This window comes from Mirounga angustirostris, unplaced genomic scaffold, assembly GCF_029215605.1.
Source record: "Mirounga angustirostris isolate CCGP_5_RB_7025 unplaced genomic scaffold, mMirAng1.0.hap1 SCAF_9, whole genome shotgun sequence".
Taxonomy (NCBI): domain Eukaryota; kingdom Metazoa; phylum Chordata; class Mammalia; order Carnivora; family Phocidae; genus Mirounga; species Mirounga angustirostris.
The window spans coordinates 100,570,546-100,584,325 of NW_026991717.1; the positions used below are offsets into that span (position 1 = coordinate 100,570,546).

Consider the following 13,780-nt stretch of genomic DNA (forward strand, 5'->3'; position numbering starts at 1 on the left):
AAATATAATTCAGTCTATCAAAATTGAAGTTATGGGAGCAACCACAGCTCATCTACCTTTAAATAGTTTCAAGTAAGAGTAGTGACATCAGAACTACAATTACTATCTATTCTTTTCATAAGAAGGCACATAAATATTTACTAGCAAATGGGAGTATTTCATTTAATATTTTAAAAATTACATGACTGCCATAATAAAATACAATTCTGAACAACCAAACCATTAAATTCTACAAAAGAAATACCTCAAAAATTTATTTACGTATAAATATGGATACAAATGACAGGATATTTTCCTATTCCAACTAACTGCTTTATACTGTAGGAAAAAATACACACATTTTAAGGCAACATAAATCAATACCGTTTAGAAAACTTACCTTCCACCCATATATACTACAGGCTCACACACTAGGCCCTAGTGTTTCCTTTCCTCTACTACAAATAACTATAAATAAAATAGCTGACAATAAAAAATTAAGACCTATCACTTGATGATTACGGACAGCAATAAAAAGTTTTATTAAAATAAAACATGACCTTTAATATTTACATACAAATTTATGCCAGGCCTATACCTTTCAAAAAGGACAAGAGGCAAAGTCCTCAGTGGAAAACCTTAAATAACCAACAAATAAAAATATTAAACTTTTAGTTCTCAAAACAAAAAGCTAATATATTCATTCATCCATTTAGGAAATATAATCTTAATGCCTACTGTGTCATACCTTTTTCTAAGTGCTATCAGTAAACAAAACAAACATTTCTTATTTTTCTGGAATTTATGGGGTGGGTGGGGAAAAGAGGCAGATACTTTGTTTTCCATACTACTTATCACCTTCTAATATATTAAACTAGGAGGTGCCTTCAAAAAACACCTTCTAACTAGTGTTTTGAAATCAGTATAAACTTCTAAATAAAACTATGAGAAATCAAGTTTGGAGGTACAGTCAAGAGATATTGCAAGATATACAGTCACATTATGTTCATTATATGTCACTTTGCAAAGCAGAATTTCATTTAACATGATTTCCAATAATAAGGTTGAAATAAGATTAAAACTGTAAGTTAACCATAAAATAAATCAACCACAAAATTATAATGAACCAAAGTGCTCCAGGCCAGTTAATCAAGGTTTTTAAAAATATTTTGTACCAAACAAAATTAATTATAATGAGATAAAATACTTACAAGTTAAAGAGTCAGATAAAACTATTTTAAAGTTAAGTGTAGATCCAAGGCTTACCATGAACCTATGTGTGAGATGCATGGGCGTAGAACCTGACTGGAATGGCTTTTGCCGGGGAGTTGGCATTGGCCCATCATAAAACGGCCTTTGGGATGTTACAAGTGGTAGATTATGAATGCTGTCTGCCTGATCATCTTCCTCCTCCTCTCTGAGAAGACTAGAACCAGTTTTTAACATTGTAACATCTAGAAAATAAAGAATTATAATTAGAGTATCATAAATACCAATGATCTTTTTTTTTTTTTAGATTTTTTTTTTTAATTTATTTGAGAGAGAGAAAGAGAGAGCACACGAGAGGGGGGAGAGTCAGAGGGAGAAGCAGACTCCCCGCTGAGCAGGGAGCCCGACGCAGGACTCGATCCCGGGACTCCAGGATCATGACCTGAGCCGAAGGCAATCGCCTAACCAACTGAGCCACCCAGGCGCCCAATACCAATGATCTTGAAAAAAGAAAGCATTATGCAATCGAAATAACCTTTTCCATTCATACTTAATAATACTAACGTGCTATCTGCCTCTTCCACTATGTTAACAGTTACAGTGATGGTGCAAAAACAATGGAGGGTAAAACTGTTGGTGTGGTAACATGAATTAGGGTAGTGGCACCAATCTGTATTAGTAGTCGACTAATACAGTTAGTTAACCACCACTCAATTGCAGCAAAAATACTAATTCTGTTGAATCTTGATGTCGCATAAATTTTTTAAAAAATGTTCTCTGTGCTAAAATGGGAAGTGTGCATAAAGTGGGATGTCTGCCCCCCTCCCAAAAAAAAGCATTTGTGCAATTGAGTTGTAAGCTGAACTAGTTGATCTTTTCATGGAACATCATTTTTACTTGAAAGAATGCCAGATAAACTATGGCTATGCCGACCTTGGTATGTGGTAAACATTTTCTTTAAATAAATGAAGTTGATCATTTAAGAAAAGTAACTGACAAATTTGTTGTCAATGATAAAATTTGAGTTTTCAAGCAAAAATCAGAATATTAGAAAACTTGTACCTGCCACCATGAGCTTGACTGTTTCCTAATACTTAAAAACTTCTGATGAGATTGGTGATGATACTAACAAATAACCCTGAATAATGTGTCAATATTAAAAGACCCACAGACCTGCAGAGAACCAGTATTTTCCAAATTACCAATGCATATATTGCAAAATCAAACATGGTAAATTAAAAGATCGGTTCAAGTCAGACCAATGGATTTTAATGTAATACAGCTGGAATGTTCACTGGAGTTTCTGGATTCCACATTGCAAGTAAGTTGAATTTTTGCTACAGTAGCAAAGAAGAACATCTACAAGTACTTCAACAGGCTGTTAAAATACTCCCCTTTCAAACCACATGTTCATGTGAACCTGAATATTCTACACATACGTCAAGCAAAAACAACATATATGGCAGTAGACTGAATTCCGAGGCATGAGAGAATTGAAGTCATCTTCTATGCCAGACCCTAAAGAAACTTGCAAAAGGATAAAATAATGCCACTTATCTTACGAAATTTTCCATTTGAAACGTTTTTTATGTTTACATAAATGAGTGTGTTAAATATTTTTTAAATTTCTCAGTTTTAGTTTCTAATATGGTAAATAACAATAGATATAACTCCATAAATGATTTTCTTTGGGATCCTCAAAAGTTTTTAAGAATGTAATGAGCTCCTGAGACCAAACATTTTAGGACTTCTGTCCTATAAAACCCTATATGATTTAAATGTAGCACAACTTACCACCATAAAATGGTATTTGGCATTTTACTTGATAATGTTCAAATGTGCTATTTTAGCATGCAAGTTGTTGCAATAGACACTTTAAAGGTTTTTTATTTTTATTTATTTTTTTTTTTAAAGATTTTATTTATTTATTTGACAGAGAGAGACACAGCGAGAGAAGGAACACGAGCAGGGGGAGCAGGAGAGGGAGAAGCAGGCTTCCCGCTGAGCAGAGAGCCTGATGCGGGCCTCGATCCCAAGACCCTGGGATCATGACCTGAGCCGAAGGCAGACGCTTAACAACTGAGCCACCCATGTACCCCTAAAGGTTTTTTAATTGTAATCCCTATTTCCTTAACAGATACTATACTATGCGCGTTACGTATTTCTTGAGTTAGCTTGGTAGCTTGTTATCTTTCAAAGAATTTGTCCATTTTATCAAAGTTGTTACATTTACGGGCACAAAGTTGTTCATAACGTTCTCCTTTATTCTTTTGTTATTAATAGCAGTGCTATCTTACAGAAATTAGTTACATATATAACTTTAAATTTTCTAGTAGCCTTATTTTAAATAGTAAAAAAAAAAACCCAGGTCTAATTAATTTTAATATTATTTTATATTAAAATACTATAATTTCAACATGTACTCAACGTAAAAAAGGACTAAAATATTTTGCATTCTTTTCATACTGTCTTCAAAATCTGGTTGCATTTTACACTTACAACACATCTCATTTTGAACTAGCCACATTTCAAGTGCTCAATAGCCACAGGTGGCTAGTGGCTACCATACTGGATATTATAGGTCTATAGGACCTATGGTGATGACTCTCCTCTCATTACTTATATTAGTCATTTGTGCCTTCTTTTTCTTTCTGGTCAGTCAGGATAGAGATTTAACAACTTTACTCATCTTTTCAAAGAATTAGCTTTTGGTCTCATTGACTTTCTTTACAGTTTTTTGGTTGTCAATATCATTGAATTGTTTTTTATTTTCTTCCTTCTGCTAGTTTGGAGTTAATTCCCTATTTTTTTTTTTTTTTAAGATTTTATTTATTTATTTGACAGAGAAAGACACAGTGAGAAAGGGAACACAGGAGGGGGAGTGGGAGAGGGAGAAGCAGGCCTCCCGCCAAGCAGGGAGCCCAATGTGGGGCTCGATCCCAGGACCCTGGGATCATGACCTGAGCCGAAGGCAGGCGCTTAACGACTGAGCCACCCAGGCCCCCCTCCTCTTCTTTTCTAATCTTGCTAAAGCAGAAGCTTAGATCATTGATTTGAAACCTTTCTAACATGTATTTAATACATTTCCCTCTATGCACACTGCGTTAGCTACACTCTACAAATTTAATAATGACTTCAAATAATACTTTTAATAAAAAATTGAAAAGATCAATCAACAGGACAGATAATCAGATCCACAAAGTCAATACATACCAACTGAGTTTTCATCATCTTCTAGGATGTGACTTCGCTGTCTAGGACGACCTGAGGCCAGCATGAGGTCGTCATCCTCTTCCTCATCATTTATAATCCTCTTTGAAAAAGAGGGGGTCTCAACTGCATTGTCATTTAGAAAATCACCAGCATTATTTGTATCATCTCCATCAAAAAGATCATTGTAATCCTTTTCCACTCTGCTAGAAACCTTGAACAAATTAACATAAATTACAAAATATTAGTGAACTATTTAGATAAATCAATTACTCAAAAGGCAATTCTGTAATATGCACCTATACATTCTACAAAGTAAGCAAATGCCCTAACAAGAATAATTAATAAATGTACTTACGAGGATTATATATTTATGTGAGACCTAGTCCTTACTTTAAGTGCCTTATAGTCTATGGATGGGACAGGAGTGTAGGACAGATATGTAAAGAAATACTATATATACCCCAAATACAAGGCAAGATTTTACTCCTCAAAAGTCATTCTCCAGAGAAGTCACCTAAAGTCCCTATAAAATCTCTTATTATAAGATATTCTCTCATTTACTTTTATTTTAAATTTATTTGCCTAGGTAGGATATGTTTGCTTTCAATGATCTCATTCAAAGCAAGCTTTTTTATGGGCTTTTTTTTTTTTTTTGGATGCTTATAAAAGTAAATGGATAGAACCAACAGACAAAGGAGGCAAGGAAATTCAACATTAATCCCTGACTCCTAGGAATATGAACGTTGTAGATGTAGAATCTACCATTGTAGATCCCAGATATCACTGTAAACAGTTTTTGAGATCACATTACTATATTTGTTGGGTAATCTCCATGCCCAACATGGGCCTCGAACTCATAACCCTGAGATCAAGACATGCATGCTCTACTGACTCAGCCAGCCAGTGAGATCATTTTAAAAAGTGAATAGTGGGTGGCTCAGTCGGTTGAGCATCTGTCTTCAGCTCAGGTCATGAACCCAGGGTCCTGGGATCAAGCCCCGCATCGGGCTCCCTACTCAGCAGGGAGTCTGCTTCTCCCTCTGCCCCCTGCACGGTGCTCATGCTCTCACGCTCTCTCTTGCTCTCTCAAATAAATAAAATCTTAAAAAAAAAAAAAAAGTCAATAGTAAGCAGATACACTGTAGAGTTCACAACTGACTCCTATAGGATAAATGAAAACTGTACAAATGTTAAGCCAATGGAAACTTATAATTTGGTATAAAATTCTAATGAGAGCGCCATTAACAGATTCAAAAGGACTTTATCACAAATCTTTTAGATGGAAGTACATAAAATTGTGTTCTAGAAAACTAATGTTTAATGAAATGAGAAAACAGGAAAAATATGCTCCTAAACTCCTGTATTTAAACATGATTTGAAAGGAATAATTAAGAACTAAATGTTCTACAAAAATATTTAAGTTTTTCTTTATATTTAACTATTTTATCTATAGTCCTAAAAGTTTATGTACTCACTTTGTTAAAAACTTTTTTTGGATTTTCTTATTAAAAAAATGAGGATTTTTGGGGGCGCCTAGGTGGCCCAGATGGTTAAGCATCTGCCTTCGGCTCAGGTCATGATCCCAGGGTCCTGGGATGGAGCCCCACATTGGGCTCCTGGCTCAGCAGGGAGCTGCCTCTCCCTCTCCCTTTGCCTCTCCCCCTGCTCATGCTCTCTCTCTGTACCTCTGTGTCTCAATGAATAAATAAAATCTTAAAAATAAATAATAAAGGGCGCCTGGGTGGCTCAGTTGGTTAAGCGACTGCCTTCGGCTCAGGTCATGATCCTGGAGTCCCTGGATCGAGTCCCGCATCAGGCTCCCTGCTCGGCAGGGAGTCTGCTTCTCCCTCTGACCTTCCCCCCTCTCATGTGCTCTCTCTCTCAAATAAATGAATAAATAAAATCTTTAAAAAAAAATAAATAAATAAAAAGCAAAAAAAAAACAAAACAAATAAATAAATAATAAAAAATGAGGATTTTTGCCTTATACTTATGATGAGGTCCATAAAGTGTTAGAGGTGTTATGACAGAAATATGTACTATGAAGAATAAAAGCAAAAAGAAGAGTGGGCAATTCTGGATATAAGGGTTAAGGTTTTATAAGAGGTGACCTTTGAACTAAAAACTAAAAATTTACTTTGTTTTTATAATGTTACACATGCATATAATTTAGTCAATTACAAGGTTTATTATAAAAATGAAAACAGTCCTCCTGCAGAGCCTCCAACTTACTTTTCTATTCTTTTAGATGATTCTTTTGATACCTTCCTCCATAGTTTTAAATAATATTCTAGTGCTATTTTTTTGATTTTTCAGTTTTAATCATTATCTATTAAACTGATCCTATTAACTTCTGTATATTAGGAAACATGAGGATTTGGTGTAATTTTCAACCACCCCTACTCTCTTGTACGTATGTACACTATTCCCCTACACCAATCCTCCCAATATAGATATATTCTCATTTTGGTTGGATCAATATACAGAATTTAGATTATTATGACCATGTAAATGGTACTCATGGTACCATTTAAATGGTTAAATAAAAATAATAACTTATAAAGTGTTGTGCTAGAGACTGTTCTAATTTTATATATAATTCAAGTAATTCTCACAATAAAACTCTAGGTGGTAGACATTATTCCTATCCTCATTTTATAAATGTGGTATATTGTGATCACTTTCCCTTCCTTTTATAAATTTTTTCCCTGGAGTTAAGAATCTTCTCTCTCTTTAGGTCTTTTTTTCTTGGACAGATTCCCCAAAGACGATTCTTCCAATCTCTTGCCTGAAAAGCCTAAGACTGGCTGACAATGCTGTAGGAGCCAAGTATGAAAAATAAGCTGGGAATTTTAACATCCAAGTATATACATTTTCATTTAATCCTTTTCAGTACAGTACTCCTCTTCCACCCAATGCTGCTCAACTGTACTTAGTGTACCAACCAGACACCTTCTCTGTTGTACTTTTCTAGAGGACAAATCTCCAGCATTCTGCCAGAATATACATGGCAGTGAGGGAAAGCAGTTACCTAGCTGTGCACACTAATGTTGAGACTAGAGATATCTACTTGTTTATTAAACCAATCCTCCTGTTTTCAACCCCACTTTTAGAAGTGCCTAGTGCTACCAAATTCTGAATCATTGGGGGATTCAGTCAGGCAGGCTGAATTGCATCTCCGCTTTCCCCCAACTGCAGTCTCAGGAGTCAATTTTTCGACTTTTTGAGAAGCTAAACTTAAGTGTCCCATCATGCTTCTATTTTCCAGGGGTTCCAGGTATCAGTATCTGAGTAAACATAAATGGGTATGTTAAGTGAATGATCTTTAACTGGAACCCTAAACCAAGACTTAAAATATGACTGGGTATATTTGCCAGGCAGGAAGAATAACAAACAAAAACAAGGAGTTGTATAAAACAAGGTGGCCTGTTTAAAGAAGTTCAGTAAGGCCAGATGGCTAAGCATTAAGACATGCAAGGGTAGCTCTAAGAATTAAAACTAATGCAGAGCAAAAAGGTTTATAGGCTAAACTAAGTTATAAACTCTAATTTTTATCTATATTTATTTAAATAACAATCTCCAGAACACCAGGATACTAAAATAGTATTTCATAATGGTATTCTTTATAAAGCCAAGGAATAGTAATAGGCATTATATGGAGGGGGAAAAGCTTCTCAGTAAAATATATTTAGGAAACATTAGGTTAAACAAGTCTAAACAGTTTTCTTTGTGATAAATCATTACTGAACATCTAATATAATAACATGAATTATAATTTTCTAAGAAAGTAATGTATTTTGTGGTGTTTTCCAAACCCATATGACCACAAAAGACTTTGAAGAAACTATTTCACCATCTATTACTTATTACCTTACTGCTTGATGTCTTTCCACTGGGTTCACAAACATTCTCCAGGAGCCCTAGATTTCCTTCTGCATCAGTATAAGCTATTCGACCACAAGTAGGATGCCATGCCAGGCCACAAATTGCATAACCTTTCTCATGTTTCACCCTAAAAATTAAAAAGTGAGTTCTTAAAACACTACCAAAAGTATATAAACTATACATTTCTTTAGGTAAATTTTAGTTAGAAAAGGTTAAATGACTTCTGACAAACTAATAACTCTGTTTGTATTCTGACAATCTAATACTTGCAAAAATTTGAAATATTTCATAATAAGCAAAAATCTAATAGAAATAAGAAAAAAAAAAAAAGATAAAAGGCGGTGCCTGGCTGGCTCAGTCAGTAGAGCATCCAACTCTTGATCTCAGGGTCATGAGTTTAAGCCCCACATTGGGTATAGAGATTAGTTGAAAAAAAAAAAAAGACAAAAGATATGTTGAATCATACCTTTCCATGCAATCTTTGGTTTCCACATTCCAAACTATAATTAAACCATTAATACTCCCTGCAGCTAAATATTGCCCACAGGGAGACCAGGTTACTACATTTAGGGCCTATGAGGAAAAACAATTAATAAATAACAATTTGCACAATTTGAAACTAAACACTTATTTTATTACCAAATTCAAATTTTTACAACTCATATTCTATGTAACTTCTAATTAAATTGATTCATAAATGGCAAGACAGTTTGCTTATTTTTTAACTTTCTTTTTCAGTAATATTCAACTATCACTAGCCGCTATTACTTTGTTTACCATGAGAAAATTATACTGGCACAATTTTAAAAGCAAAATCTAAAAACTGTTATTATCCTAGAAGAGAAATCATAAAAAGTATCCTCTCAGCTGTCACTATCAAGATGAAGAGAACCATACTAAGTGAAGTGAATCATATTAAGCCACTGCTGACCTACTGGGCCTCTTGAGAGCCAAATGGAAATGTTTAAAAGAAGAGAGAGAGAATATAGAACATTTCCTGCTCTAAAATTCCAGAGTCTATGATCATAAGTCTCAATGAAACTCACTTAACAATAAAGGCTAATGAATTACTGATAATGTGAAAATAACATGTTCTAATACTATGTTAGGGTTAAATTTGACTTCTTATAAATTAAGAGACTGTCTTATCAAATTTCACAAGGAGAGAGTTCACAAAGGACCTAACAAAGACCTATCTACTGTCCAGTTACTGGCTAAATGAAGAAAGGCTGAGGGGCAAAAGGTGGACACATGCACAAAATTTGAGGTTGTTCTCCATGTCCAACAATACTTAACTACAACTGTATTTAGGCAAAGTATGCGTGAAATATTCCTGTTAGCCTAATGAAAGTTTCACTTAAAAAACGTACCTGAGAGATGAAATTATCTGAAAGATCATGTTGATTATTCCATGTTTCTCTTCTATATAGCTTAACAGACTTTTCCACAGGAACTGCCAGTAACTATTAGGAAAGATAAATGATTTAAACAAAAGTTTACATTAAATTAGAGAGGAAAAAAAGAAAAAAAAAATCATCCAAATAAGACTATGAAACATAAAGCAAAACTGTACTTTAATTGGCAACTAACAAAACTCAGAAAATTACTTAAAATTTTGATAAGCAAAGAATGAGTGATCGCTCTATTGCTTGCACTGAAAACCAGAGCACTTGTAGTTACGTATTTTTGATACTACTTCTCAGGAATCTAAGTCCTTTGGATCTAAACATTCATCTCATTTGCCAAAAGGAAAGAAATAGGTCCAGAATGCTTTAAATATCTTAAGAAAAGGAAACTGATCTTCTTACACATTCTTCCAAAGAAAGAGACTAATAGAAAAAATACAGTATTTCCATGTTTATACAAAAAAGAGAAAAATATTTATGAACAGAAAAACTATGTTAATTGTATTGATTTTTAAATTAGATTAATATTTCATGAGCAAAGAAAAAATACATACTAAATCCTCAACTATCACTTTAATGCAGAATGTAGTAGTCTTAAGAGTTTACATGCTACAAAGGGCATAGATTAAAAGAAAGTCTCCCTCCCACCCCTAAATCCTATTTCTACTTCCCAAAGGTACACATAAGCATAGACTGCACAAGAATGCATAGGTACAGGGGTGCCTGGGTGGCTCAGTCAGTTAAGCATCTGCCTTCAGCTCAGGTCATGATCCCGGGGTCCTGGGATTGAGCCCCTTGTCATGCTCCCTGCTCAGCCAGGAGTCTGCTTCTCCCACTCCCTCTGCTTCTCCCCCTTACTTGTGCTTGCTCTCTGTCAAATAAATAAAATCTTTAAAAAAAAAAAAAAGAATTCATAGGTACATATATATATATATATATACACAAGTACATACACAATAAACAATAGAATTCTATTTATACCTACTGCTCTACAGCTTGATGTTTTTTATTTCACAATGTATCAGAAGACTATTCCCAATGAGGACATACAGATCTACCTCACTTTAACAATTGCAGAATATCCTACTTTCAGGAATACCAGGATTTATTTAACCAGTTCCTATTAATAAACATTTAGTATGTTCCTATTCTTTTGCTACTATAAACAGTGATGCAACATTTTCATTATACATACCCTGTAATGCATATATATAAATATGCTTATAGGATTTATGCCTAGAACTAGTACTGTTGTTCATTCTGATAAAAACTGCCACTCTCTTCCACATAGTATATAATCAAACTTTTGATGTTTGAACATCCAATAAATGAAAAACAGGCTATCACAATAGTTTCAATTTGTATTTCTTTTGGTATGAAAGGTTCCATATACTTTCATACGTTAAAAGTCACCTATATTATCTTTTTATGTACACTGTTCATGTCCATGACCACCTTTCTATTAGGATCTTATTGACTTTTTTTTTGAAAGATTTTATTTTTATTTTTTTTCAAAGATTTTATTTATTTATTTCAGAGAGAGAGAGAAAACAAGCAGGGGTAGACAGGCCAAGGGAGAGGGAGAAGCAGACTCCCCACTGAGCAGGGAGCCTGATGTGGGGCTCGATCCCAGGACCCTGAGATCATGACCTGAGCTGAAGGCAGACATTTAACCAACTGAGCCACCCAGGTGCCCCAAAAGATTTTACTTTTAAGTCATCTCTACACCCAATGTGGGGCTCAAACTCACAACCCCGAGATCAAGAGTTACATACACACTCCTCCAAACGAGCCAGGCAGGCACCCCAGATCTTACTGATTTTTAAGAACTTTTTTTTTAACTATTTATTTGAGAGAGAGACAGTGTGTATGTGAGAGAGCACTAGTGGGGGGAGGGGCAGAGGGACAAACCAACTCCCCAATAAGTGGGGAGAGCCCAATGTAGGGCTTGATCCCAGGATCCCCAGATCATGACCTGAGCCAAAGTCAGATGCTTAACCTACTGAGCCATCCAGGCACCCTGACTTATAAGAACTTTCTGAATATTAAGAAAATTAGCTCTTGGGGTACCTGGGTGGCTCTATGGTCCCCTTCAAACACCGTACTGATATCTTATATTAGAATGTTCTCAAAAACTACAGGTTAATTTAAGAAAGAACTGACATCTTTTTTTTTTTTTTTTAAGATTTTATTTATTCATTTGAGACACAGAGATAGAGAGAGAGAGAGAGCATGAGCAGGGAGAGAGGCAGAGGGAGAAGGAGCAGGCCCCCCACTGAGCCAGGAGCCTGATGTGGGGCTCGATCCCAGGACCCTGGGATGATGACCTGAGCCGAAAGCAGATGCTTAACCATCTGAGCCACCCAGGCACCCCAGAAAGAACTGACATCTTTATATTGAAAATTCCTTTCTAAAAATGGAATATATTTTTCTATTTAAGTCTTCTTTTACTCCTCTTGATAGAATGTTAAAGTTTTCTTTATATAGCCCTTTCACATTTTGGTAAGTTTACCCTTGTTATTTCATCTTTTTTGATTTCACAGTAAATGCATCATTTTTTTCTCCACCATATATTTTCTAAATGGTTATTATTTATATATAGGATTATTATTGGTTTTGTATATTAGTTTGTTTCCAACTACCTTACTGGATTTTCTTACTAATAATATTTTTCCCTCAGTTGATTTCTTAAGATCTCCTTATAGTCAACCATTTCATTTGTAAATAATAAGTATTCTCCTTCTTCTTTTCAAACAGTTCCTATCTCCTGCCTATCAGCTACTACCTCCAAAATGTTAAACGCTACTAGTAAGAGTAGACATAACAAGACTGTTTCCAGAGTTGTTCCATTAAATACAAAAATAAAGAAGAATATAAAATTAATTCATACAAGGAAAGAACCTTTACAAAGTTAAAATGTTTTTTGTTTTTTAAGTAGGCTGGAGCCCAACCTGGGGCTTGAACCCACAACCCTGAGAGATTGAGACCTGAGCCCACACCACGAGTCGGATGCTTTAACCAACAGAGCCACCCAGCCACCCCCAAAGTTAAAATGTTTCTTAAAACATACCAATATTAATTGGTTGGCTTGGGGCACTAAAATTTACAACCTAAATGAAACAGTTACAATTTAAAAAAACAAATTCTACAATTCTCACATTCAAAGTTGACAAGAACTAGAAGAAATGACTAAAACAAAGGCTGAAAAGTAAGAGTCACTTACCTTCCCACTTTTTGGATGCCAAGCAAGTCTGCAGATTGATTTTGCATTTATCACATCATTGCATTTTTGTAGCAGTGGCCAACTAACAGTACATGTCTGATATTTTAAAAAAGAAAATTTATTTCCCTTTATGAAACTTCTCCAAGAGATATGCAAAATGGAATATATTTCATAGGTGCTTTCTTCAAGCTGACATACTGCTATGAAAAAAGCCACTTAATTCACTTTCATCTAACTATGATATCTGATTTACCTAAATTACTTTAAATAATTCAGAGGTATAAAAAGCACAAATCTTAAATAACTAAATAAGCGTATTTCCTATGTAGAATAAGCGAACAATATACTCACTGAATAAACGTATATACACACACATTTAAAAGAAAAACCAATACATTAAAATCTTAAAACATCTACAAAGATAAAGTTAAGAAATCTCCTATAAAATGTTAAGGTATCAAAGTCAACCCCATTTAAACATTTCAAACATAAGGGGAAAAAACTGTGGCTATTGAGGCATACTCTGTGGGGGATACTTTTCTCAGCAGCCACATTATCTCTAGAATGCCTCAGGAAAAATTAATGGTTCCCTCTGTCAATCCAGAGAGCTCTTTCTTCATACCTCCTTTAAAACTTATCAGGTTGGTTAGAATAAGTCATTTATGTGACTCTCCAAATAAAGTATGGCCAATGTCTTATTTTATTTTTGTATCCCTAACATCAAGATCCCAACACATGGTAGTTTATAGTATAGTAAATATATACTGACTGATTTTTCCCCACTGATTTATAAAACCTAAAACTGAACTATAAATCAATTTCCCTTGTGATTGGGTACAGTTAGTCTTCAACACACTTTCACATT

At 34.6% G+C, this 13,780-nt stretch overlaps 1 protein-coding gene across 4 annotated transcripts in view; it reads right to left on the reverse strand.

Annotated features, from left to right (window-relative positions):
• The window catches only part of WDHD1 (WD repeat and HMG-box DNA binding protein 1), a 59,355-nt gene that overhangs the window by 27,143 nt on the left and 18,432 nt on the right, over positions 1-13,780 (reverse strand). For all 4 annotated transcript variants that reach the window (XM_045900903.2, XM_045900902.2, XM_045900906.2 and 1 more), the window contains 6 exons: positions 12,916-13,011; positions 9,657-9,749; positions 8,753-8,859; positions 8,272-8,413; positions 4,402-4,612; positions 1,246-1,433 (listed from right to left, as the gene is read on the reverse strand). In XM_045900903.2, the coding sequence (XP_045756859.1) occupies positions 1,246-1,433; positions 4,402-4,612; positions 8,272-8,413; positions 8,753-8,859; positions 9,657-9,749; positions 12,916-13,011 (837 nt within the window). The remainder of the gene's footprint in view (positions 1-1,245; positions 1,434-4,401; positions 4,613-8,271; positions 8,414-8,752; positions 8,860-9,656; positions 9,750-12,915; positions 13,012-13,780) is intronic.